Source organism: Pholis gunnellus (assembly GCF_910591455.1).
Source record: "Pholis gunnellus genome assembly, chromosome: 5".
NCBI lineage: Eukaryota > Metazoa > Chordata > Actinopteri > Perciformes > Pholidae > Pholis > Pholis gunnellus.
Window position 1 is genome coordinate 1,160,128 of NC_136531.1, and position 27,569 is coordinate 1,187,696.

The 27,569-nt window shown below is 46.5% G+C and overlaps 2 protein-coding genes across 7 annotated transcripts in view; both read right to left on the minus strand.

The window, feature by feature from the left end:
- Nucleotides 1-27,569, minus strand: part of tab1 (TGF-beta activated kinase 1/MAP3K7 binding protein 1) — an 80,707-nt gene that overhangs the window by 3,602 nt on the left and 49,536 nt on the right. The window lies entirely within an intron of this gene.
- mgat3b (beta-1,4-mannosyl-glycoprotein 4-beta-N-acetylglucosaminyltransferase b) overlaps nt 15,424-27,569 on the minus strand; it is a 48,880-nt gene continuing 36,734 nt past the window's right edge. For 3 of the 6 annotated variants that reach the window (XM_079159137.1, XM_079159138.1, XM_079159139.1), the window contains 5 exons: nt 24,458-24,557; nt 22,002-22,476; nt 20,594-21,264; nt 19,602-19,884; nt 15,424-19,519 (listed from right to left, as the gene is read on the minus strand). In XM_079159137.1, coding sequence (XP_079015263.1) covers nt 19,022-19,519; nt 19,602-19,884; nt 20,594-21,264; nt 22,002-22,476; nt 24,458-24,534 — 2,004 coding nt within the window. In that variant the 5' untranslated portion in view covers nt 24,535-24,557 and the 3' untranslated portion in view covers nt 15,424-19,021. The remainder of the gene's footprint in view (nt 19,520-19,601; nt 19,885-20,593; nt 21,265-22,001; nt 22,477-24,457; nt 24,558-27,569) is intronic. The other 3 variants (XM_079159141.1, XM_079159140.1, XM_079159142.1) reach the window with 1 other exon arrangement.

Here is a 27,569-nt window from a genome sequence, read left to right on the forward strand (position 1 = left end):
TTGGTGAGATTTCTATCGTTTCCATGTGAGTCGTATGTGAACACGATTCAAAACCTTTATTTAATCACAGATGAGGAGAACTAGAAGAATAAATAAGTGCAGAACAAAAGGTCTGTAACATGATGTAACATCGCTACAAAATACATTTTCACTTCATTATGTTTTCATAATAAACAGTCTGAACATAAAATCATAGATTTCACCACATTTTGTAATAAATGATTCCATATTTAAGTGGTTATTATAAAAAGTTGCTCTTTTCTTTCATGAAAATGTAAAAATGCATTTGATTTATGTAACAAACGATAAAAGATTAGTTCATGGGGGATTTATTATTATTTATACTTGTAGATGTTTGGGACATACAGGAGCTTTTATAAAGTTGTTTTTATAATTATCTGTACTGTAAGGGTCCACGTTTCAATAAATAAAGAGAATATATATGTTTTGAACTATTAGTCGATGATCTTCTACGTCACCGTGTCCCACAGACATCTTGAAACAAGCGACATGTAAAACTTTATCACAAAGACGGGACATGTTTACATGTTACAGACTGTTAATTACTAAATGCAATGCGTATGAATTATTGAATGAAAACGTGTTACATTTGGTCGAGTTATAACTATAACAGAGTGTTATTACACAACGTGTTGTTATAGATCTAAAATGAGAAGCGTTCACGGTTCAGCCGGTGTTTGAGTGGAACCGTGACTTTAAGGCGAGCGGGCTGATGATACGGTGCGTCACCGTGAACCAGCTGCAGACAGGTTCAGGAAGAAAAGTCGTAAATAGTAAACCGAGTCAAATGTAAACAACGTAACGTAACGTAGAGAAAACACACGTCACAAATATCACCAACGTAACTTCTAAAGAACTCAACAGCACTTTGGGACGAGGACGCGGATCTCCTGCGTGAAAGTCCTGTTTGTGCGTCTCTCTCGCTGTTAATAACGCGTCTCCGGCTCAGAGCGCACACAGAAAGAACGCGTTTCTACTGCAGCTGAAGGAGAGATGCTGCTACCAAACACACATCCAGAGGCTTCAGAAGCAGCTCAGCCAGACTGAGAACGTCTGCTGACCTCTCGTGTTAAACAGCGGAGACATTTCTACGACAGGAATCAGGAGACATCAGAAGGCATCATGACGGCCTAGCGTGTGTTTCACTGCGTGCATTAATATCTTAAGTATTTGTGTTTCAGCAATGCATGTTGATCAAATCATTGGAATGAAAGTGAACGTGTGTATTTGAGGATTCCAGCTTTGTCTGTCTGTCCCTCATCACTCTGTTCTCCTGTAGAAGCCTCCCTACCTAATCATCTGAGTAATGGCTCTTATGAGCGCTGCAGGGTGAGTCAGATATGAGGGGGGGGGGGGGGGGGGGGGGGGGGGGGGCATGCCGCTGCCAGACACCGCTCAACGCTCCGCTGGCTTGATCTCATCTGGCTGGAGAAGAGTGAGTTGAACGAAGACGAGCAGATTCAGATCCGCGCAAACGAGGAGTCTGGTCAGCAGAGGACGGGCTCGTGGAGAAGCTGTGTGGTTATATTGATGACGGGAGTCAAAGGGTTCACATAGACTTCTGGAGGCTGTCATTCATAATCTGTAAGACATTCAGGCTCTCAGTAACTTAATACTCAAATAAAACATCAAGCTTTTGTCTTCGGTGTGAAAGGTTTCAATCGGCTTCATTCTCTGAGAAAATAACTCAGTCACGTGTTTTTATTGTGATGGAAACAACCGGACTGCTCAGTGCACATCATAGCGTCATCATGATGTGTTCACATGTAGTCTGTAAACTTGAATGAATCCAGTCGTTTGGAGATGTTTTCACATGAATATAAAATAGATATTAGAGATGAATTATGAGCTCTAAGCTCATTATTATACTTCATTAACACGATGACATTTGTTTTAATCCATAAAAATACAATCTGTTACTTCCATATCATTTGGTTTTATGAAGAAAAAAAAGTGTTTTGATGGTTTAAAATAAAAGGTTTTCTGGATCTTTGTAGACCAGCTGATTGATCAAACAACACAGAGATCCGTATCTGTTATCAATGATCAATAATTAGTAAAACAAAGTGATCACATTTGCTCCGTCTGTGAGACCACGAGCCTGCTGGCACCTTGTGGCTCTCACCTGATTGGCTAATGCTCCCAGCATGGGTCCTAGTGCCCCCCCTGCTCCACATCGGGACCACCTGGAACGTCGTGAACTGATAAAACAAAAACATGTTGTGTCGTCTGATCCCAGTGCTGTTGATGAGCAACACTGCGCTGCTTCAGTACGTCTGTAGAATCGGGTTGTTTTTTTTATCTGCAGTGCAAACAAGGCCAAGGTTTTCTGGAGGACACGAGATTCTCCCTCAGGCAGAGGTTCAGCGTTATCTCTCCATCAGAGGCTAATTTAGTCGTTTGGTTTTCTGAGCCAGCAGAAGGCAGCTGACAGGGCAAATCCTCAAGGAGACCAGGATCAGGTTTCTGCTGCTGATCCAGGCCCCCGGTGCTCTCTCAGGAGTCAAGACTCCTAAACACACGCTGCAGGTCACAGCCGGCTCTCTTCTGCTCCGTGCACAGCGAAGCGGGAACAGAGCGAGGTCGGCACTCGAAGATCATGAGCTTAATTTTGTCAAAACACCAAAAGAGTCTCTTGTACGGGATCGTCGTCCTCGTCCTACAGGAGGTCATGTGACGATAGCCCCGTGTCTCTTTTCATGAATCATATCGGTATTGTAGGTATCGGTATGAATGTAAAGGTAACGGTACTGTTACTGGTATCGCCCCTTTCACACCCGCGTAGTTAGAAGCCGTTTTGAAGCCTCGAGTTTGGCGCCATCCTTGATTACGGCCGTCGCCATGTTGTTGTTTTTTCCGCAACAAATAAACAGGAAGTGACCACATCTGGCCTGAGGAGGAGTGACGTAGAGACGCCGTATATACGTCTCTGGTAGAGACCTGTCAATCACTGTGTAGCCCCGCCCCTAAAGCATCCCCTGCTTTATGGTCTGTGTGACTCTAAATGGACCATCATTTACTAAATGAACACCATGCTGTATTGAAGAAGACTTGAAACTAGAGATTGAGACCATAAACTCATGTTTACAATGTTTACTGAGGTAATAAATCAAGAGAGAAGTAGAGTCATTTTCTCATAGACTTCTATACAACCAGAGGAGTCGCCCCCTGGTGGACACTAGAGAGAATGCAGCTTTAACACATGAAGCCTTGACTTCTCTCGGCTTCACTCGGAGGTTGCCGCCTGGTCCAAACAGTGAGCTCCAGCTGGATGAAGAGCCCTCTAGCTCTAGAGATGATGATGATGATGCTGTTCATAAAAATGGGGACGAGCGCTCAATGTGTGACTTGATTGAAGACGACTTTTCACCCGCTAATCAACCTGCTTGACTGCAGGTTATTCCTCCATTCTCCTCTCGATGCGCCGTCACTGAGGACATGGGCATCCGGCCCGGAGGGATCTGGAATCTGCAACAGGCAACTTGAAGAATCTGATGTAACAGTAAAGCAACTCTGATGTCAGCGATGTGACTCAAACTCAAACCCTTGACGGTGAACAGATTTGATGCTCTGCTGCTGGTCCACTTCATCATCGCTGGTTTCAACCACCGCCTCGCTGCCTCTTCCTCGTCCATTCAATACAATCAATCGGTCAATCGGAGGCTTTTCATTCTGTGTCTCATGTGCAATTTTTGTACAAAAAGTACGTTTATTTTGAAAAGACTATTTACATGTTCCGAGCTGTAAATTTAAATGTATTGTTGGACTTTTCGCGGGAACATTTAGAAGTACATTTTGCCAGGATATCAGACGAGCCGCTGGATGAAGATACGTTGGTGCTTTTGGACCCTAAAGTCAGAACATCTGCTCTGAAGAAGATCCAAGAAGAACGTTTTACAGAATGTTTTCAACCCGTTCTCACTCACAAACTACGACGCTGCTTTAGCCGCGTCAGTGGGAGCCACGTGTTGAACAACATTGTTTAACTGTGGAGCATTTCTCACTCGATGTGGACGTTATAAGCTTCTAATAAGGACTTTCACACTTCCTCTCTTATCCAGATCAACTTCGCCTCCGTCCGTCTGACCTCCGGTCGGCCTCCATCTGCAATAAACAAGAACACACACACACACATATATACTGTATATATATATACATGCTACACACACACAGACAAGCCGGCAGGTACTCACACACACACACACACACACACTAAAACACAAACTGTCTGTTTGGCTCTATTTTTTGGGTGGGTTGTAAATTACAGAGTAGTTTGGCCTAGTTAGTCTGACCCCACCCTGAGCCTTTCTGAGAAGCCCCACACACACACACACACACACACACACACACACAAACACACACACACACACACGCACGCACACAACCACACATACACACACACACACACACACACACACACACACACACACACACACACAGCACCATGCAATACAGGAGCAATACCCATCCGTTGAGCCTGAGGCCTTCTGTAATCTCTTCTCGCTCTGCAGCAGCTATCTGCAGTTTTCCGTCTGCAGGAAGTTTACTCACGAGTTATTTCCATTGATGCTGACACACACGAGGCCTCCGGCGCTCACCGGACGCATTTTCATTTTTTTTTTCGGGCGACATTTCTGTTCAATCTGATCGTAAACTAAAGTCAAACTGAACTTGGTTTGTGTGAAAGCTGTCAATCAAACTCCTGGTGCGGAAGCACGAACCCAACCGAGCCCGTCTGAAGAGGAGATTCTCAGGTACGGTTTGATGAAAGCAGCTTTCATTACAACAAATGTGAAGCGCATTCATCAGTCAGCAGCTGAGCTGCTGGCCGTCCCGTCCATTAGTTCAGATGATTACTTTGAGATACGTGTGAGCACACGAGAGACGTTTCTACAAAGCATCTTAGTGACATTTCATCATTTCATGAAGCTGGAGAGTTTTTAAAGTCACAGTGAGGAACTTTCATCTGGTCCTGAACCAGTCTCAGTGTAGTCCTGGTCCTCTATATGAACCAGTCTCAGTGTAGTCCTGGTCCTCTATCAGACCTCCATCAGTAAAGAGACCATCAGAGAGAAGATGGTCTGTTTCTATAGAGTTATTCTTGATGCTCGTCATCGGAGCCTCCGGGTCGTATTCTGAAATCATGCAGGTTCACCAGAACCTCCTTCAGCTCAGACTCCAGCAGAGACCGGTCCACCGTGGACGGACCAAGATCCTCCAGCAGAGACCGGTCCACCTAGATCCGGCTTCACCTGCAGCCTTGGACCTGCAGTCGGAGCTCCAGAGGGACGAGGAGCGCTCAGCTCCCGGCAGCAGCAGCATCTCCTGCTCCTCCTCCTCCTCCTCCTCCTCCTCCTCCTCCTCCTCCTCCTCCTCCTCCTCCTCCAGGAGCAGAGCTTCTCCTCTCTGCTGGAGACCCAGGACGTAGTGCTGGACCCGCTGGAGGGAAGGGAGGCAACGGGAGAACCAGAACCAGGACTGAGAGGAGCAGACTGTCAGACCTGCTGCAGTAACATGAGAGCTTTACTAAAGAGACTCTGGAGCTCAGAGACTCTACAGCTTTAGTCCACAGGGACCAACAGAACCAACACAATGAAAGTTCTTCGTAGTAACTTTAAAATAAAACAGATATCAATGCTAACATTTGGAGTCACGACCCTTTGGATAGTTCATTATCTTCTTGTGATTACATGGTGTTCATACTCACAGCATCACTGCGTCCTCTCACACATCGTGTTGCTGTATTTTAGCAGAATGCTCCACGCTGCTCCTCTCTGATCTCCCAGACAGCACATCGTCCTCCCCGCTGTTTCCTTGTTTCCTCCTTTTATAATTCAATTTGTGAACCACGTCCCATTTCATTTCCGCTCTCTGTTCCCCGTACATCGCTCAGGGTTCCCCGTCATTCTGGAGAAAAGCTTTTTAATTGAACGGTCATTATGCGCTGGAGACGGCGGCGCGAGTCATCAACAATTAGGAACAACACAAAGAGGATATTACCAGGCGACGGGATGAGCTTCACTGTTCGCTGTCGACTGGAAACCAACTGGTGCGTGAAGACTAGAGGGGACAGAAGTGATGCAGAGCTCACGAGGACGGATTAACAATACGTGACTTGACTAAATATCGACTGAAACAGACTCTCTAAGTTATGACTCAGATGTTAAATATGCACCTCTGTTGCTTTCTGCAATTATTCAAGTGGTACCCGCGGAGCAACTTGCTGCGAGCAGAAGCAACCGCGCTGAATACTTCATGATGAGCTAAACAGGCTTTAAATAACAGGAGCAGCTCTGAGTGTGTGCATGAGAAGCTTTATATGAAAGCACTGGAAACCTCACAGCAACAAAGGAACAGCTGAGTGAGGACTACACACCTCTGACCAGGTGCTGGAACTTAAACCAGAAGGATTCTGGGTAATGTTTTGACGATATAAACCTCTGGAACTCTGCAGACCATCCCTTCATTTGACCAAAACCTCCCTGAACTCGTCCTGTCGCTCCGTCGTCGACACACTAATTAGACGAAGCAGGTAATCAGGACGCGCTCATCTGAGTAATGATGAATGTCGTTATATAACAGAGTCAAGTTCCCAGTGTGACAGTCGGTGTGAAGTCGGGTGAACGTGTGTGTGTGAATCCAGCTCTGGTCACGAGCTCGTTGAATCACATCGTGTTACTTTTTGAGAACCTGAATGCACACGAACGGCGTTTAATACCCGAGTGTGTAATGTTTAGAACAGCTCGTTGTGATTAAATCACCGTTCACTGACTTCATGTTGGTTTCACGTGTGTGAGTGTGTCTTTGGGTTCATTTGGTAAAACTGCTCGAGCATCATTGAGGGTTCAAAGATGATCGGTGACGACTGACGGAGGAACGAAAGAGAAGCTCTGTGATCAGGAGCCTCAAACGTCCTGAATTCACTGAAGCTGAGGTTCAGTTTGGATCGTGATGCAAATAAATGAGGAAAAAACACAACATGACAAAAACTATATAGATTTATATCTATATATATCTATATCTATATCTATATCTATATCTATATCTATATCTAGATCTATATCTAGATCTATATCTATATAGATCTAGATATAGATCTATATAGATACAAATACAGATCTTCTGCTCACTCTCACCGTCACTGCTGCTATGAATCCACAGGTAATGTATTCAGGTCGTCTCACACTTTCACCTTTTGTTATTTAAAAATAAATGATCCGTTTTGTGTCCGTGCATCGGAGGGAACGTTAGCTCAGAACGTTAGCTCAGAACGTTAGCTTAGAACGTTAGAACGCGTTCGTGTTGACATGATGATCTGTTGTGATCGGCGTAGAGATGTTCTGGTCATTTTAATTCTACATTTGTATCTATTCATGTGAATTCTTGAGGCCATTGAGATATAAAATGAACTTTGTAAATGAGCATAAAAGCTTTTTATTTTAAATGAATGTGAAGCCGTTGGTCAGTTCCTCTGCGGTCCACTAGATGACGCTCTGAGGCCCAACAGTGGCCCATGGACCAGTGGTTGAGAACAGCTGGTCTATTAGTATAAATCCTGGTTTATGAGAAACCTTTAAAGGGACAGAGATTCACCAGTTCATCCGTTTCATGACATCTGCTGGTCTTTCACCATTACTGAGCAGAAACACGCTTCATTTAAATGAACCGCAATGAAACAGAATATTTAAAGTGTCAAAGTGATCCAACACGAAGCATGAGGTGAGACTAAAGCAACATCAGAAAACTAAGAAACTCCAAAGAGCAGGTGAAGGAGCAGCAGAGAAACTGCAGAACACCGAAACACCGGAACACCAGGCCCAGGCTCCCTCCTCCTCCTCCTCTTCCTCCTCCTCTCTCCTCCTCTTCCTCCTCCTCCTCTTCCTCCTCCTCTCTCCTCCTCTTCCTCCTCCTCCTCCTCCTCCTCCTCTCTCCTCCTCCTCCTCACTGGACGTGTCATACTGGTGTCACAGCCTCAAATGTCGCTCTCAGTTTTTGTCCATTTTTGTCTCCAAAACACGGACTGCTGCAGCCGTTTGCAGTAGTTTTTAATGTTCTTCTTTTGTTATATCTTTGGATTGATGGACCGTATCCACAGAAACGGTTTCTTCTTTATTTGAGTGCAGGTTTGTTTTAGGAGTCACATCCTCGGTATGAATGTACAGTCATCAGTAATGAGGCCATGAAGGCCGGCAATAATCACGTTCATCTTAAAAATATGCGATTTATTTTTAAGCCTGAATATTCACCACTACGCATCAGAACAAAGATCAACATCGTGTTGTTGATGCTTTAGTACAGGGGTGGCCAACCCGCGGCTCCCGAGCCGCATGCGGCTCTTTGCCCGGTTTCATGCGGCTCGTATACGTTCATATCGAAGTTTGTATTTGTGTTTTTTTAATGTGCGTGTTCGCTTCGCTTGAGTTAAATACGGTATTTTCGTCAAACGCGCATGTGCGGCCACAGATTACGTTCCTCGTCGACCCATTTAACGCCGAGACGGACTGTTTGAAAGCCCCGCTAGTCACAGATGAGGATGCGGCTGAGTTGGAGATGATCGATCTTTGTGAGGAGGACCAACTCAAACCTTTAAGGGACGGGACCATTGAGTTCTGGAAAAGTGTGCCAATGAAAAAATACCCCAATGTCAAACGGGCTGCGCTTAAGATACTGTCAATGTTTGGGTCAACATACGTCTGCGAGTCTGTGTTTTCTACGGTGAAACACGTGAAATCAAAGCATCGATCTGTTCTGACTGACACCCATGTGAAAGAATTGCTTCGAGTGGCAACAACGGAATACAAGCCAGATTTGAAGAGGATTGTTCAAGGCAAGGAATGCCAGAAGTCCCACTAAGTAACATGCATAGTAAAAGAAAAACACTATTGTAAATTATTATATTTTTGTTTGTGGACTTAGTTGAACTGAGAGTTTGTCTGTGTGAGACAGTGCACACAATGTTCATTGTTGAAAATGACTGGCCTGTGGTCTTAGGAGTCAATTTCTGTCATTATCATATTGGTGTGTGACATTTACAATAAATCTGGCTGAGCAAAGATATGTGTGTGTGTGAGGAAGGGATAGGGTGATGTTCATGAGTGCCCATGTGTATGATGTGGCTCTTTGCGGTAACACAGTAAAAAATGTGGCTCTTGGTCTCTGACTGGTTGGCCACCCCTGCTTTAGTAGAATGTAGTTTTTAATGAAAGACGCTTCTTTTTTAATATTCACAATCACGATCGTAATATATATAAATAAATATATACATAAGAGTATTTTTTGTACTCTTAATGTTATTTTATTGTTATTATTATGAATTCATTTATTCTATGATACATTTTTTTTGTTATTATTTGTCATGTCTGAACAAGACCAACATGGGGGGGTCCTTATATAATATAATAATATACTTATAAATAAATGACACTTACGTCTTAGAATGTCCTCCTGATGAAGGACCTCCTGACTGTTAAACAGCGAGCTGGTTATAGATGAACCAGCGAACCAGTGAAGCGTCCCAACGAGCTCTAATGAGTGACGTGTGCAGCGGTGCTGCCCTCTAGTGACACCACGACGATCACAGTAAAGTACTGTAGTCAGGACACGACACAGACAATCACAGTAAAGTACTGCAGTCAGGACACAACACAGACAATCACAGTAAAGTACTGTAGTCAGGACACGACACAGACAATCACAGTAAAGTACTGCAGTCAGGACACGACACAGACAATCACAGTAAAGTACTGTAGTCAGGACACGACACAGACAATCACAGTAAAGTACTGCAGTCAGGACACGACACAGACAATCACAGTAAAGTACTGCAGTCAGGACACGACACAGACAATCACAGTAAAGTACTGCAGTCAGGACACAACACAGACAATCACAGTAAAGTACTGCAGTCAGGACACGACACAGACGATCACAGTAAAGTACTGCAGTCAGGACACGACACAGACAATCACAGTAAAGTACTGTAGTCAGGACAAGACACAGACGATCACAGTAAAGTACTGCAGTCAGGACACAACACAGACGATCACAGTAAAGTACTGCAGTCAGGACACAACACAGACAATCACAGTAAAGTACTGTAGTCAGGACACGACACAGACAATCACAGTAAAGTACTGCAGTCAGGACACGACACAGACGATCACAGTAAAGTACTGCAGTCAGGACACAACACAGACAATCACAGTAAAGTACTGCAGTCAGGACACAGCACAGACAATCACAGTATAGTACTGCAGTCAGGACACAACACAGACAATCACAGTAAAGTACTGCAGTCAGGACACAACACAGACGATCACAGTATAGTACTGCAGTCAGGACACAACACAGACAATCACAGTAAAGTACTGCAGTCAGGACACAACACAGACGATCACAGTAAAGTACTGCAGTCAGGACACGACACAGACAATCACAGTAAAGTACTGTAGTCAGGACACGACACAGACAATCACAGTAAAGTACTGCAGTCAGGACACGACACAGACAATCACAGTAAAGTACTGCAGTCAGGACACAACACAGACAATCACAGTAAAGTACTGCAGTCAGGACACAACACAGACGATCACAGTAAAGTACTGCAGTCAGGACACGACACAGACAATCACAGTAAAGTACTGTAGTCAGGACAAGACACAGACGATCACAGTAAAGTACTGCAGTCAGGACACAACACAGACAATCACAGTAAAGTACTGTAGTCAGGACAAGACACAGACGATCACAGTAAAGTACTGTAGTCAGGACACAACACAGACGATCACAGTAAAGTACTGCAGTCAGGACACAACACAGACGATCACAGTAAAGTACTGCAGTCAGGACACAACACAGACAATCACAGTAAAGTACTGCAGTCAGGACAAGACACAGCTCGGATAAAATTTTAAAATTAATTTATTATACGTCTTTGTCATAGAACTCATCACTTTTTGTTCATGGTTAACATACAGCCATTCATATAGAGAACAAATGAGTTGTTTTTTATTCATCATTTTCAATTAACTTAGAAATGTACACTCTTCTTTGTGACCCCGCAGAGGAGAAAAATATCCGGTTTTCAAAAGTCTCTTTTCTCATTTGTGTTTCTTTTTTTTTCCCCCTGAGGGAAAAGGCCCTCCTCCTCCTCCTCCTCCTCCTCCTCCTCCTCCTCCTCCTCCTCCTCCTCCTCCTCCTCCTCCTCCTCCTCTCTCCATTTGGATGATTGGATGTCGAGGCAAGGGAACACCTGAACACACTGGCACAATGATGAACACAGGCGGGGGGCTGATGCATTCTGGGACACCGAGCCACTAAACAACACACACACACACACACACACACACACACACACACACACACACACACACACACACACTCTCTCACACACCAATTACGGAGACCCTTTAAAACATTTCAAAATAAAAGCGCAGAATAATAATAAATGACCCCCCACAAAAAAACCCCCCAAAAAAACAAACGATGATATAAAAAATAAAACTATGCGACCGTATACAATCATTATCAGTGCATGTGGACTGAGGGAGGCAGGGGACACAGGTTGTGTTATTGTTCAATCTCACTATATGTAATAAGCTCAGATGTATAAACATGAGTTCCTCGCTGTTCTGGGTTGTTCGAGGCTACATCGGGGGGGCAGGTTTCTCTATTGGTGGGCAAAGACAGAACCCGTCTACTAATCGTCTCGTTTAGGTTTCATCCAACAGAAACACACATTTCCTCATCTCCCTCTCTCACATTGTGAACCGTATTATTATTATTTTCATCACAGCAAAGTCTGTGTAAAGAATGGAGGGCTGGATCTGGCAACGCGGCGGGAGGATTGGACGGATTTGGACCTGGCAACCGGCCCTGTTGGTTAATTGGCTGCAGACAGCACTGTTGGCCCCTGGGGGGACATGAGACCGGGTGCCAGTCATCTGCCGATGTGTGTGTGTGTGTGTGTGTGTATGTGTGTGTGTGTGTGTGTGTGTGTGTGTGTGTGTATCCAAACAACATGCTGTCTTATGTTTGTTTGTCCTTTTTTTTCAAGGACAAGATGGACGGAAGGTGCTTGTGTATGTGAGAGGACAAGCAGGACGCCTCCTAGTGGTCACTGTGAGGACAAGCCAGTGTGTGTGTGTGTGTGTGTGTGTGTGTGTGTGTGTGTGTGTGTGTGTGTGTGTGTGTGTGTGTGTGTGTGTGTGTATGTGTGTGGACGAGGCTCAACGAAGCAGCAGCTATCAAATCCTTCGCTAAGCCCCGCCCCTCTAGCGCGTGTCTCGGTTTCAGGCCGGTTTTGGTGGATTTGGAGCTCGTCATAAGTAAACGTTGTGCGATAGAGACACTCGTTCATAAAACACACACATTAGATGATATTTCTTCGGGGAGTTACGGTTCGTGACGGTGTGGGCTCCGTGGTGACGTAGCTCCGACAGCGTAGCAGTGGGAGGGGGGCGGGGCTTAAGCCAAGGGCCAATAAACCAGGAAGTCACACCAGAACAATGGAAACCTGTTTCTGCTGAGAGTCTGTGGAGAAACAACACGCTGTTTGTGGGTTTTCAGGCTGCAGGTTTCTCACTTTCACACAATAAGTGGTGAAGTAGATCATTTTATCCAGTGAGTTTGTTTTGTTGTTGAGTGATTCTTTACGTGTTCACCAGTTTCTGGCTTATTTTGTGTTGCTGCTAAATGAAGCCGTCAACACAACAACACACAATAAACACAACAAATCAGAACCCTGTTTAACATACAATACATCGCCCGACGAGCTAACAGTTACATCTTTCATCAAAAATAAAAATAAACAAACAGATACATATCCACACATTTATATACACATATACATACATATATATATATATATGTATGTATATATGTACGCATTAAAAAACAACAACACATCCCTCCAATAAGGTGCAATTCATAGTTTAACAGACAGACGTACTATCTGCATTTCATCATGCAACTTAAATAAAAAAGCTTTTTTTCCAAAAGATTATCGTCGTTTTTGTTTGTTTTTTTCTTTTTCAGTTTGGAGGAAAAACACAAAAAACCAAACAAAGAACCAGGATCAGAGACGAAAGAAGCAAAAAGAAACACACGATAAAAAGCATTTCGCCGTCAGACACGGAGCACGAAACACAAGAGGACGAGTTCCTCTCGGGTCGAGGGCTCCGGCCCAAACCGGTTCCTTCAGAGTGACGGCATCACACAGAGCGGCTACAGTAGGAGGACTGTTCATAACCCGACCACACACACACACACACACACACACACACACACACAGTGCAGCCTCTGTCTGTGTGTGTGTGTGTGTGTGTGTGTGTGTGTGTGTGTGTGTGTGTGTGTGTGTGTGTGTGTGTGTGTGAAGATAGGAAAATGAGTTATGAACAAAACCCAAACAGAAACAATATTCAAATAAAGAAAACCACCCTCGTGAACAAAGTGGGAACGTGATGCGATTGAGGTTTAAAATGAAAATATGATGTCATCAACATAACAGAGCAAACAAGATGGCCGCCACAGTGTGAAGTCTCCTTTACGGCATCGAAGGAGGTAAATGATGTGTGGAGAGGAGACAGTGCTCACACACACACACACACACACACACACACACACACACATCGCCTTAAAAAGACATTAGATATCAAGCTGCCAGGTGGACGAGGTTCCAAATAAAAAAAACAAAGTTAAATAGAAAAACAGAGGGCCACAGAAAAAAAGTCTGTTTCTCAAACTTCCACCAAAAACAATATGAAAACAGAAGGAAAGATGCAAAACTTCACGCAAAAAGTGCAAAAATAAAACCAAACAATAGAGACAGTGATCACCAGTCCCTCCCTCTCTCCCCCCCCCCCCCCCTTCGTCCGCCCTTTTATTTTTCTAACGCCGCCATCGTCTCGCTCTCTGCCTCCGTCTCGCTCAGCTGAGTTCAGGTTGCAGGTAAAGACTCAAGTTACGAAGCAGAACGCACACACACACACACACACACACACACACACACACACACACACATACACACACACACACACACAAGGAATAATCACACACACCACGTGGAATAGAGTATGTGGACACCTGAACATGACACCCGTGTGTGATTGTTTACCACGTGATGGATGGAACTCGGCTGCGGGGGATTTCCTCCCTTTGAGCCACATTGAGTCATCTCAGAGCTGCCGGCTGGTGTTCAGGTTCTCCCACTTCTTACTTTGGCCACGAGGGCGTTGGACTGACTCAAGGACCTGAAAACACATGTTCGCCATCGACTTCCTACAATGAGCGACGGGACCCTTCGTAAACACCATTTCCTGCCAACGTGGGGTCAGCTTCTGTTATTTCTCCTCTTCGCTCCTCGACTTCACCGCACCGATCGGGTTTCATCTGAGTCAGAGTACGACGAGACCGAAACAATCCCGATCAAGCAGATTGGGAGTTCTCTTACCAGGAGTCAGCTGAGCTTATTGATACCACTCGTGTGTCTGTATGCTAGGTATGATATCGGCTAACTTAGCTTAGCATACATTTTTTCCAATGCTGATAAACGCCATCAATGAAATTCCATTCACCTCTGTTGTCAAAGGGGCGGCGACGAATCTCTGAAAGAGTCTGTGCAACGGGATATTCTAGCACTAGAGGGAAGTGTTTCCTAATTGGGGGGGAAGTGGCCCTTTAGACAATCATATTTCTATGTTTGAGTGCAACGCTTGTGGTTAGCAACACCCGGCACTTTCCGATGGGCGGTGACACATCGCTGCAGCTGTGGGACTTAATGCGATCGCTCCGCGTGTGGAATGCTAAATGCTTTCCGTCGTTTCCAAACGAAGAGGAACAACAACATGTTCGCAGCCAAGACGACCGCAGCAACACGGGGAGGCGTTGTGCTGCTGGTTCCCCGTTTTCAAAAATATCTTCCAGGAACTTGGAAGAAGCGTTGAAGTGTTCAGCGATGAGGAGTCTCAGGGAAAAAGTGGACCAAGGAAGTACACTTGGGCACTTTGTCTCTCCGTGTATTGTTCAAAAGGCTTCCAACACATTCCAGAACCATTCAGCAGCAACGACAGACACACAAAGTCAGAGAGGGACCCGAGTAAAACGAGCCCTCTTTTCTCTGCACACACACACACACACACACACACACACACACACACACACACACACACACACACACACACACACACACACACACACACACACACACACACACACACACACACACACACACACACACACACACACACACACACACCCTCCTCCTTGATTTCCGGCCTGCCTGCCGCTAATGTTTCTTGGAAAAGATCACTCGGTGGAAGCCACAGGGCCGGGGGGGGGGGGGGGGGGGGGGGGGGCAGCCACTCTGCTAGCAAAACAACAGATGGGGGGGGGGGGGGGGGACCGTGGTGGTGGGTGCAGCAACACACATCTGTGCAGGATACACACACACACACACACACGCTGCATGCTGCAGACATGTGCTGATGGTTAGTGAGTGTGCTGAAACTAATGACCCGGGTTTAACAGGCCGAGCGGCATCTTCACAGAGTTGGCGTCCGTTTCTAAAGACTGATCCAGTTTACTTTCTCTCTGTTCGTGTCTTACGAGTCCCTCGACTTTATGGACGTGCAGCACTAGATCACGGGAGGGTCGCTTTACGCATTTAAGCACAGAAATGAACCAAATAAATGATTTATGCATAGAACATATGCATAAATGATGAAGAACTACATACTGAAGTAAACTGTAGCAGATGACCTGCATTCAGTATAGTGAACACTTCTTCAGCGCTTTGGCCCAAACGGGTCCAAATCGTTTCCCTTTTGCTGATAATCAATAACTGAAAGGTAATAAAGGTTTAAACGTCTGTTTCCAAGCAACACAACATCCAACCTGTCTGCAGCGGCGTGCCGTGTTCACAGACACGTCATTGATTCCCTCCGTTATGAGCCGCTCTCCGTCCATCACAGCCGCGCTTCCTCCGGCACGATGCAGCGCTGGAAGGATTCTTTTTATCGGGCTTCGAGTCTCCGTTCATGGCTTTGACTGAAGCGGGACGCTCTCTCTCTGTTTACCTCTTTGCTAAGTAATTTATTTTTTATTTCTCATTGGTTTTGTTAAGTATCTTCATTCTACTTCTGTTTGCTCTTCATATAAACTGTGGACAGTAGAGAGAATGCAGCTTTAAGAGCATTAAACACCCAGTAAAGCAGATTAAACGATGTGATTCAAACTGAAATGGTCCACGAACCATCCACGTTGAATAACTCCCTGAATCAACATCTCTGACATGAATCCACTCCGATAACTGCGCTGCTTTCCTCCCTCTAACATGCAGCACCTGTGTCGTCAGTCACCATCAATCACTAGCTTTTTAAAAGGCAGTAAATCGAATTAAGAAGCAAAAAACAATAAATAATCCAGCATTGATGTCAAATCCTATTCACAGCTCGTCTCTCTCAGCCTCTCTGGGGTCGGATCGGGAGTTTGGCTCTCAGCGCCGACACCAAACCCCCAACAGCTGCTGCCGCAGACCGCGCTGCCATCCGACGGACCCGACGCAACCGCCACGCGGCCTGTCGGCTAATCCCGCTTTTACCCCCCAAACTGTGAGCTCACAGTCAGCCCGACAGACATATGTGCTCCGACCTCAGCTTCGTCACCCGTGCGGTGGTCGAGGCCTCCGTCGTAGGTCGTACGCGGTGCAAAGGGACTAAACGGTGAAGGAGGAGGATGTGCTTCCACGTCGCGCTCAAGGACACTTTAAGGACAAAACGGCATTGTTTGGCTACAACATCAGGATTTAAACTATTCTCAGAGCTCATGTCTCTCCTCTGGAGGCTCTGCTCGCTGTGATTGCTGAGCTCCACGGTGAGCGTGGAGCTCAGACAGGCGTTGAAGGAAGCAGATGGTGGATGCAGCCAATCTGCAATTAAAAGAAAAGATGCGTCTGCTGGTTTTTATTACTGTTGCTCGTCCGTCTGCTGCAATGTTCGTCTGCTCTCTGGCATCGTTACTCGTGCTGCTGGGATCCCTTCGCCCCCGGACAAGAACGCTAAACGCTGGCGTGTCCGGCCCACGCGAGACGCCCACACAGGAGGGAGGTATGCCAGCGGGGGGGAGGGGGGGGGGGTTCGAGCCCTAGATGTTCAGATAACAGTGATCTGTGCGCACAGGGGGAAGGACAAATATATCCCTATTGCTGACACGACACATTCTTGTGAGGATTAAGTGGAAGTTGAAACACACCCAAACATGTGTGTGTGTGTGTGTGTGTGTGTGTGTGTGTGTGTGTGTGTGTGTGTGTGTGGGACGTGTAGAGAAGAATCTAAATTTAAAGCTGTATTTGTGTTTTCTTTCACTTCACGCTGGGCGTGTTGCATTTGGTGCAATTTTGTTAAAATGTAAAAAGAAGCGATAACGCGCTGTGCAGCAGAAAGGGGCGGAGCTTCAGGGCTCATTGGTTGCGCTTCACTTGTGGACACATGATGAGCAGCCGGAAACCAGCGGGAACCATTCGGGGGTCAGATAGTCACTGTGAGTCTTGTGAGATGAACTCATTAAAAAGTGTGTCGCTCGGCTCAAACAACATGACAAATCCTGACTTGTGTTCTAAAAATGACATTTCAGTGTCAGAATGTTCAAGAAGATACGTGGCTTGTAAAGAGTGGGTCTGATATTTTACTGTGGTGACTGTGGAGCGAAAGCATCTGTGTTCACGTTCGCTCCTCCCATTGGAGCTAAAGGGGGCGGGGCCATGGAGAAACCACGTGACGCAGAAACAGGAAACGAGACCCACGCTCCACGGTGACCTCGTTTGAACGCTGCAGCTCCTCTCGTCTGACGTGAAACCCTCCCACTCATCCCAACATCTCACACACTTCAGTTTCCAAGGAAACAAAACTCATCTCGGCTGCCCGACGGACACACTGAAGGTCTTTGTTCGATCTCGATTGTTCTTTATCGGACAAAAAACGAACAACAAAAAAAACAATACCGGCGAGTCTCATCCGTCTCGGATTGGCATGATTTATTCAGAGATGTGCGTTGAGCTCTGAGACACACACACACACACACACACACACACTTGCAACAACTCGTGCTTCAGCAGACACGGTGGGAAAACGTGAACGTCGAGGGAGTCTCCTTTTTCTTTTTCTTTTCATCAGCGCTCCCCGTCCTCCCTCATTACTCTCCTTTTCTCCCCCCCCCCCCCCCCCCCCCCCCCCCCCCCCCCCCCCCCCCCCCCCACACACACACACCTCATTCGCAGCCCGAAACAACGCAATTATGACACAAAGACAGGTCGCACACAAACACAGAGAGACGGGCTGAAGGTGCAGCAGTGTGAGTACATGGATGAGCGGAGACATTTCATTTGGCAGTGGGCACTCCAGCGGGGGTTTAACAGGGTTTTACACTTTTCTACTGAAGACCCAAGAATATCTGAATATGTGTCTGTTTCTGGAAGGAGGTCACCGAGTATGACAGGAAGACAGGAAGAGATTGGGGAACACCAGCCGGACCCCGAAACCTTAGTAAACACAAGACAGGAAAAAAAAGAACCCACGCCTCTTCGTTTCCACGTTTCGTCGCCTCCACGCGGCCGTGAAACTCCTCTTTACCTCCGAGCCGCCCCTTTCTCTCAGAAACGGTGCGTCCGGTCGGCTCGGCTGAAGAAAGAGAGGAGAGGGGGTGACGAAAAGAGAGAGACAGCTAGGCTCCTCCCCCAAAAAGGGGAGGAGTGAGGAAATCTATGATTTTGTTTATCCAGTGGTTGTATCCTCTCCACTATCCTCTCCGTAAATCCATCGTGGATGACAGTGTTCCCTTTTTTTTTACCCCAAAATAATGATTTTTCAGTTCCTGCAGCATCAGGTGCTGCCTGGTGGAGATACATGTGGTGTCGCCCCAAAGAGAGATGGAGTTCAGTACCGCTCAGTGCTGAGGCCTCCCTCGGGTCCCGCTAGTTAAGTCAAGGCTCGTCTCCTAGCTGACCCTCCTAGCCCTCGCTCAGTCTGGACCCTTTGTTGTAAGGGTTGTCCAGGAGGTACCGGTACCTCTCGTAGTGCTCCAGCATGTACTTGGGGGCGTACATGTGCTCTTTAGGCTCCACGGGAGGGTATTCCTGCATGGAGCCGTCAAACCAGCCGCCCGTCCGGATCAGGTCGCGGATGTAGTTGAGGTCGCGCTTGTCCTCGTAGTCGCCCCACCGCGGGAAGTCTCCGTTCTGAGCCGACACCAGCTTGAAGTAGATCCCGGTGGGCGTGAAGCACCAGGAGCAGTGCCACCCGGCGAAGTGGAAGGGGCTCCCCACCGACCACTGCACCAGGATGTGGCCCGTGTCGTTCTCGTACTTGCGGAAACCCGGCATGGTGTAGTACTCGCGGCGGCGGAGCTTGATGCCGTCGCCGTCGTAGACGCCGCGGAGCATCCCCACCGTGCAGCCCGACACCACCTCCAGAGAGCCGAACTGCTTCCAGAAGAACCCGTACAAGGACTGGACGTACGGGAGAGAGAAGAAGAACAGAATCAGTGACTAAAACATTACAAAGAAAACTTCCCCACAGACGAGTTGCTACCTTGCGCATGTGGATGGCGAAAGGCTCCGTCCAGCCGTCGAACAGCTTGAGGAAAAGGAGGCCCTCGAGTGCCGGGATTTCGTCGGCGTCGTTGATGACGAAGACGTCGTCCGACCTGATGCCCGCCAGCCTGGACAGGCCGTTGCGCGTCAGGTAGGTGCGCAGGTAGTCGTCGGCGATCCAGCCGTCCTGCCGACCGCCCTCCGGGAAGTGATCGAGGAACACGTAGAGGATCTTGTGACGGACGTAGTCGTACGTACCGTTGAGCAGGAGCTGCAGGAAACTGAGGAAAATTACAGAAAAAGCCATTTAGTGGAATCCCGTGAATCTGTGTTGTGATGTAGAAACTTGTCACATCACCGCTAACTATTCTCCCCAACGTCTCGAGGACGAAACATTCACATTTGTGTTGAGTTTCACATTATTCTAATGTTTGACGGTCAGTGTTTGTACCAAGAAACGTAGCGATGCACCAGCAGCAGGTGTAATAGATTACAACACATTTTCATTCTGCACAGAACACAAAGGGGAACCGATTGGATTTCATTCATGAAACCCAAATATGAAAGATGTCGAACAAACTTGACTGCAAGAACAACTCAATTAACCTGTAGATGTGCACAGAGCGACAGAGACGGAGCCGCTTTCATGCGGTGTCACTTCCTATGATTGAACACATCTCTCCGCTTCCAAGGCTGCACGCAGAGTCAGCCATGTCGCTCGCCTCTTAATCTGCTGTAAAAATTGCTCCCGGAGGAGTTTTCACGTCGTCTCCAAAAGGAACTTTTGCTTTAATTGTCATTCAGAGCACTAGATGCTCAAGAAGCGTGAAGGCTGTCTGTAAACAACCGCAGCAAACCGCAGCAAACCATTTGTGATTACGTTGATAACATACAAACGAACGCCGGATGAGACCAGCCTGAACGCCATAACGAGGCTTTTATAATATAAATGTATATCTTTCTACCTCTTTAAAGTTGACAAAGTCTCACCTCAGAGGTCGTCTCTCTCCGTAGGCAGTGAAGTTGGATTCACAAATGAGGAAAATATCAACCGCCTGTGCGAGCTCGTGGAAGCGCACGTGCAGCAGGTCGAACTCGTGGTTGATGTTGATGGCGTTGATCACCCTGCGCGGGGTCTCCCTGGGCGTCAGCCGCTCCTTGGTGGGCAGATTGGAGTGGTACACCATGGTGGGAACGCCGCAGTAAGGTCCGTGCCATCCCGGCCGACAAACGCACTTCACCAGCCGCTTTCCGCCGCCGGCTCCGCCGCCGCCGCCGCCCCTGGTCCTGGTCTTGGCCTTCGGAGCGATGGAGGGCGGCTGCTGGACCTCCAGAGGTTTCCTTTGCCCGGCGGCTCGAGCGCCGCCGTCCCCTCCGCCCCCTAACTTCCCAGAGTACTCCTTTTGGGCGGCCACCTCCGTCCCCTGTCTGAAGCAAAGGGCTCCCGCCTTGGTTCGCACAAAGTACGGGGTTTTGTCGTGCTGCAGCTGGTGTGTGCGGGTGTGGAGGTCTCCCATGGATTCCAAAGGGTCGGGCAACGGATTCTTGTGCAACGCGTCCAGTTGCTCGTCGCCCACCAACGGGACCTCCGGGAGGTCGGGCCCCGCGGGCCGGGCCGGGCGGCTGGGGTTCCGCGGCTTCAAATGGTCTTCGGCTCGCTCCTGAAAAGAAGAGACGAAGAAGAGAGGAGGAGGATGAAGGCGAGCACTGCGACCCCCGAACAGTCATGAAGTAAACACCAAAGAAGAGCAAGAACCGCTGTGAGCTGGTAGAAACCGGATTACGTTGAGGACACTGAATCTAAAATAACTTTAAAACGTTAATGTTCTCATGAAACAACGTGATGCGGTTTGGTTCAAGTTGCTATTTTGATATTTAACAATTTGGATGAAAAGTTGATACCAAACAAACAATTATTTCTAATAATCCGTTTACACGTTAAAATGAATATTCCACTAATATTTCTGTTTTCTTTAAACAATCACCAAAACTACACCAATAATCAGAGCTAGAGGCTGAGGAGAGAGGAGAGAGGAGAGAGGAGAGAGGTGGAGAGGGGGGAGAGGAGAGGAGAGAAGAGAGAGGAGGAGAGGAGAGAAGAGGAGGAGAGAGGAGAGAAGAGGAGGAGAGGAGAAGAGAGAGGAGAGGTGGAGAGGAGAGGAGGAAAGAGGAGAGGAGGAGAGGAGAGGAGAGGAGAGGAGAAGAGAGAAGAGGAGGAGAGGAGAAGAGAGGAGAGGAGGAGAGGAGAAGGGGGAGAGAGGAGAGGCAGGAAGTAGAGGATGTAAATACGTGAATAGTTTAATATATAAAATAGGTAGAGTTTAATTATCAAATAAATACAACTTGTGTTTTTCCCTTTTTTAACTGTTATTCTACAGTAAAGACACGTTTCACTCACCTCATCCGGAGCGCCGAGCCGCTGGTTCTCCTCCGGTTTCTCCCAAGGGTGAGGAGGCGCCGGCTCCTCCCTCAACCTCATCTCCAGCCCCGCGCCTGCAACCATGACCCCGCCGTTCCCCAGAGCCATCCCTCCTCCTCCTCCTCCTCCTCCTCCTCCTCCTCCTCCTCCTCCTCCTCCTCCTCCTCCCTCGGCACCCGCCGCCGCCGCCGCTCGACCTTTGGTGTCCGACGGACGGAGGACCGGTAGGGGAGGGGCCTCTTCGGGGGAGGCGGGGCTTAGCGGTGTGGCACCCGCGCTCTTCTCCCTCCAGAAGAAGCCGGAGACCATGATGAAGGACTTGATGTTGGGGTAGGGGGCGGAGAGCTCGCGCAGCAGCGAGACGTAGTGGAGGGCCTTGTAGTAGTGGAGGAAGGAGATGACGCACAGGCCCACCGTGCACAGCAGGAACACCCGGTGCCGCCGCATTTTCATCCTGAAAATCAGAAACCCGTCTTAGTCACATCTCGTCACACACGTCACAGTCACACACACGTAGAAAGTAGTGACCTCTAGTGGTTACAAGAAGAACCACCATCACCAAGAACAACAGTCCAGAATAAACCGCCTTTAACCCTTTCACCCTGTTCAACGTTCCCACGCTCAGTCTGAAGAAGACTTCAATATAGAGATGAGAAGAAGATTGTAATGGATGTTTAGGAGTGAAGGACCTTTGCAGACGGACAGCAGAGTTATCTGGATGATTTAATGTGAGTGATGATTCTCACTCCAAAGCTTCTCAGGCAGCAAAATGGAATTTATTTTAAAAGTTTAATTTATATTTCGTGTGCAACCTGAAGGATGTCGCTCGTCGTGAGGAACCGAGAGAGAGAACAACTGTCTGTACGGACCGTCATGTTCATCGTCTTTGAATCTTCCCATTATATTCTTGATGACATCAGCACGTTTGTCCATCAGTGTTTCCCAAACACGACATTCAGTTTACTGTCACACGGCAAAAGAAATCTTTATCTTTTAACTTCTTTAAAAAAAAATGACTCAACCTGATTAATCTATTATCAAAATAGCTCATGATTAAACGTATTGAGAGCAAATGGCTTTTATCATTTGCAGCTCTTGTTGTCGCTCTTATTCTGCCGTTCACTTCTTCACTGCACAGCGCTAGCAGTTAGCGGCTAACGGGTGAACGCAGTGAAGCATTAAGGAGCTAAAACAGACGGACGGTTCCCTTGAAATGCTGACGTTTGTGTTTGCGGCTCGTTCTGCTCATTGAGACGTTCGTCGTTTATGCTGATGATGATGTCATTTATACTTAAGGCCATGTTACACACACACCGCCTCCTCATGAAGCCACAACGTTGCAGACGAATGATGTGCGTACCGTTTATTGGAGGAAGGGTTTTTAAAATGTTCGGACTCAGATTATTTTATTAGCATGAACGATTTAGAAACAAGATTCAGGATCATTTGAGAACCGACTTTATTCTTTCTGATGTTTTTAACGTTTTGCTATTTTAACTGTTATTTGTGTTTTCATGTGGCGCTTGTGTGACACTTTGACTCTGACATCGATCAGGACAAACGTGGAAAATGAATAAAAAGGTTGAATGAAATGATTGAATCTAAGGACTTCAGGACAGAAGAGTGAAGCGTGAACGGAAAGAAGAGGACCAAATAAACACTGCATCAGTATTCCTTCAGACTTCCAGCTTCTCACGGAGGACTTGCTAAATGTAAAGCGATGATCGTAATGTTCAGCACACATCGACACGTTCTCTCTCTCTCCGACAATAAAAAGTGGATTTAAATGGAGCATTAAAGTGGACTCAAAGCATCTTAACGGGGGCTCCGGAGTGGGATTTCCTCTCCAGCCACGCTCACGCAGAACAGTCACGGAACGGGGGGGGGGGGGGTTAAACGCTGAGTAATCATTGAACTCTAAATGTAACAGAACAGTTAGAGCGTTATCACTGGAGCCTGGAGCCTCGTCTGAGTCCTACAACCATCATCAACATGAAGTCCTGAGTGAAGTCGGGTTTCAAACCTCATTCGTTTGTCTGCTGCAGAACCTCCGGTTCTACAAACTGAAACCAAAGCTTCATGTGTTAAAGCTGCATTCTCTCTAGTGTCCACCAGGGGGCGACTCCTCTGGTTGTATAGAAGTCTATGAGAAAATGACTCTACTTCTTTCATTTCCATATTAAAACATAACATTTCAGAAAACACACAATTGCGTTGATGTAACTCATCAAGTGAAGACGTTTTATTGTGATATCTGTTAGTTTTGTAGAGTTTTTAAAAACAAGCATTTAAGATTCACCCGAAGCAACGAAACAACAATTATCTCACCAAGAAACAAACGTCCGACTCCCTTTAAACCGTGTCACCAAAGCTCCTGAGCCCGTCACCACAGCACACACACCCGTCACCGACCCAACACAGGAAGGCAGACTTACAAACAGAGCCACCGGCCGCACAGCAAGCCTCTCCTCTGTGGACTCAGCAGCTCCCCGGCAGCTCTAACACAAGACATGCCGGTCTATCGGTGCAGCCCTCCTGTCAGACAATGCACATCGTTATTAAAAGAGTCAACGCTGAGACCTCATTCATCAGAAGATAAACCTTTATAAATAAAGACTGTGTGCACGTACAGCTGTTCACCACATGATGTGAAGAGAAACAGCTTATTATGCTTTTATTATTATTATTATCACATCATTACGTACATTTATTCTGATGAATAAAACTCCTCTCTGTCGTCATAATCTAAACTCATCTCTGCTTCGGGACAAACCCCGTCTGCTAAAAGCTGCTTTTAAAAGAAACATCTGGACAATTTGTGAGGGCGTGGGCGACGCCCAGCACCCATCCCCACGGCGATAAGCCAGCCAATCACAGAGCGGGCAGGCGCTCGGGGGTCTGGAATGCAGTTGAATCGAGAGAAGAGGAAATGTTGAGAAAAGGCCCCGTTTTTAAGTTCCTGTGGTGATGCAAACTTTGAGGACGGTCTGACGTCTGTTTGTTTGTCTTATCAGTGAGGCGCCCCCCCCCCTCAACTCTTTCTAAGGGGTTGCACATGAAACCCCCCCTGGAGGGTTTAGAGAAGCCCAGAGAACGCAGCCCAAACATTTGGTTTGGAGACACGGAGGCCGATCGGAGCGATAAACAACCACAGGAGGAGGAGGAGGAGGAGGAGGAGGAGGGTCCCAGTTAACTGCTCCTAATTTCATCAGTCTGACTGTGTGTGTGTGTGTGTGTGTGTGTGTGTGTGTGTGTGTGTGTGTGTGTGTGTGTGTGTGTGTGTGTGTGTGTGTGTGTGTGTGTGTGTTGACCCACTGAACTGGATTTTGGGGCTGGCAGACAAACAGGAGTCTGTCTGTAGTCATGGCTACAGACAACACATCAGTGCATTTATCTTTTAATTAATAAAAAGATATAAACAAAACAAAAAATGATCTCGAAAATTAGAAGAAGAAGTTTGAGGGTTTATATCTGCAGGATTCTATCACAACATGTTCACAGTGAGGACGACGTCGTGAATATTTGGGGAGAATAAAAGGCATCAACCAATCACGTCGTGAGGACGAACATATTCAAACAACAACACGTTGGAGCCCGGTGCATGATGGGAAACGGCCGTCACCTGATCAGAGAGCCGATTGGCTCGTAGTTTCGACAAAAAACAAATTGAGTAAAAAATTAAAAATGTTTATGTTTAATTGTAATATTCAACGCTAGATTGTTATCTAATGTTGTGCAATGAATGTTTAATCTAAAAAGATATCTTGTGTGGTTGATTATCATATTAATAATAACAATAATATGGTTATAATAACGGTTATTTATACAGAACTTATCAAAACGAGCACTCACATACAAAGATCAAAAGAGAGAATACATTGCAGATACACAAACATTTCCATATATATATATATATATATATATATATATACACAGTGTATGAATGGGTCCGTAAACTACAAGCAGCCGATGAATCGGATCTAACAGGATGTAACTACGTATTTCTGGGTAAACCAGATCCAGTCCTTGTGTTCTGACCTTTCACAATAAAAGCCCTAGACATATACACTGCGTAACTCTTTTACAGAAGGAACTCCTATAAGCCTCTAATATCCAAACCTTTTTATCGAAAAAGTGCTGCAACTGTCGCAAATTATTTTTTGTATTTTGGGGTTTTTTTTGCGTGTGAAGGCCGGATACATCGCACAGCATCCAGACCCAAACAGGACCGTAAACAGGAAGTGAACAGGACTTATCAATATTCAGACCCGGAGCCGACTACGGCAAAAGTGAAATGTGCAGACAAAAACACACACACACACAAACACACACACTCACACACACAATCTCACACTTGGTGGTTTGTCACTTTAGAACATTTTTACCACGTCAGTGTTTCATTGGTGGAATGATAAATGAAACGCAGCTTCTCCAAAGTGCTTAAAGGCTTTTGTTTTATCAGATGTGAAGGCAGTAGAGCTGTGTTCACTGTGTGTGCGTGTGCATGTGTGCGTGTGTGTGTGTGTGTGTGAGACGATGCTCTACAAAAAGCTAAATAACCCTTTTTGATTTTTTTCCTCTTTCAGCACAAAGAAAACTCACAAACTTCCCAATCTTTCCACATGGGAGCAGCTTCGGTATTGACTCATCTGAAGTGTCTCTGGGCTCATTGAGCACCCCCCACCGAGTCCGACCGGCCCGTCCAGCTCACCTAACAAGCACCCCGGGGGGGGGGGGGGGGCCTCGGGGACCAGCAGTCTCCGAGCCCAAGTTCACTATCACAAACGTGGCCACAATCAGAGAGTCAAACAGCAGAATAAGAACCGCACCGTGAGCAACAAGACAACTCCAACTTAAAACTACTAAAATCGTGTGCTTGCTCTTCTTCAGACACCTTTTGTTTGGGACAGAACAAGACATGGAGCCGTTTTCAAAACATAGAAAAGAAAGGGAAGCTCCTGAGAAATAAAAATCGATCATCTTAACACGGTTTTACCGTCAGAAAAGACAACGGGTGAGTATCAGCATCGCGTGGAGGGAAGCTTCATAGGATGACACAGACACAATAGGGGCATATATATATACATATATATATATATATATATATATATATATATCTCACTGTAATGAATTGCTGGAAATCTACGGTGGATTTTCAACGGTATCTTATAGTATTTCATAATAACTGTAATATACAGTTAAATGCTGTCAATTAACAATAACAGCAGACTACTGTAAATCAGCAGCATGACAGTATTTTCTGTGAAGAGGTGGAAATACGCTTCTCTATACAACTTCAGTGAATCACAATCCATCGACATCGTACTGTCTATTGTAGGTTAATGTGTCTGTAATGACGACGTGACCGACTGCTCCCGATGACTTTGGACACAACAGCTTCAGTTCATCCTTCACAGCCATGTGGAGATCAACCGAGGAGCCGAGGTAACGTTGTGCTTATCATTTGAAATGCAAAGTCTCTAGTATTGTTTTGTCTTCATGATTATTGAACTGTTAACATCTCAGATAATGTTTCACTTGGTCTGT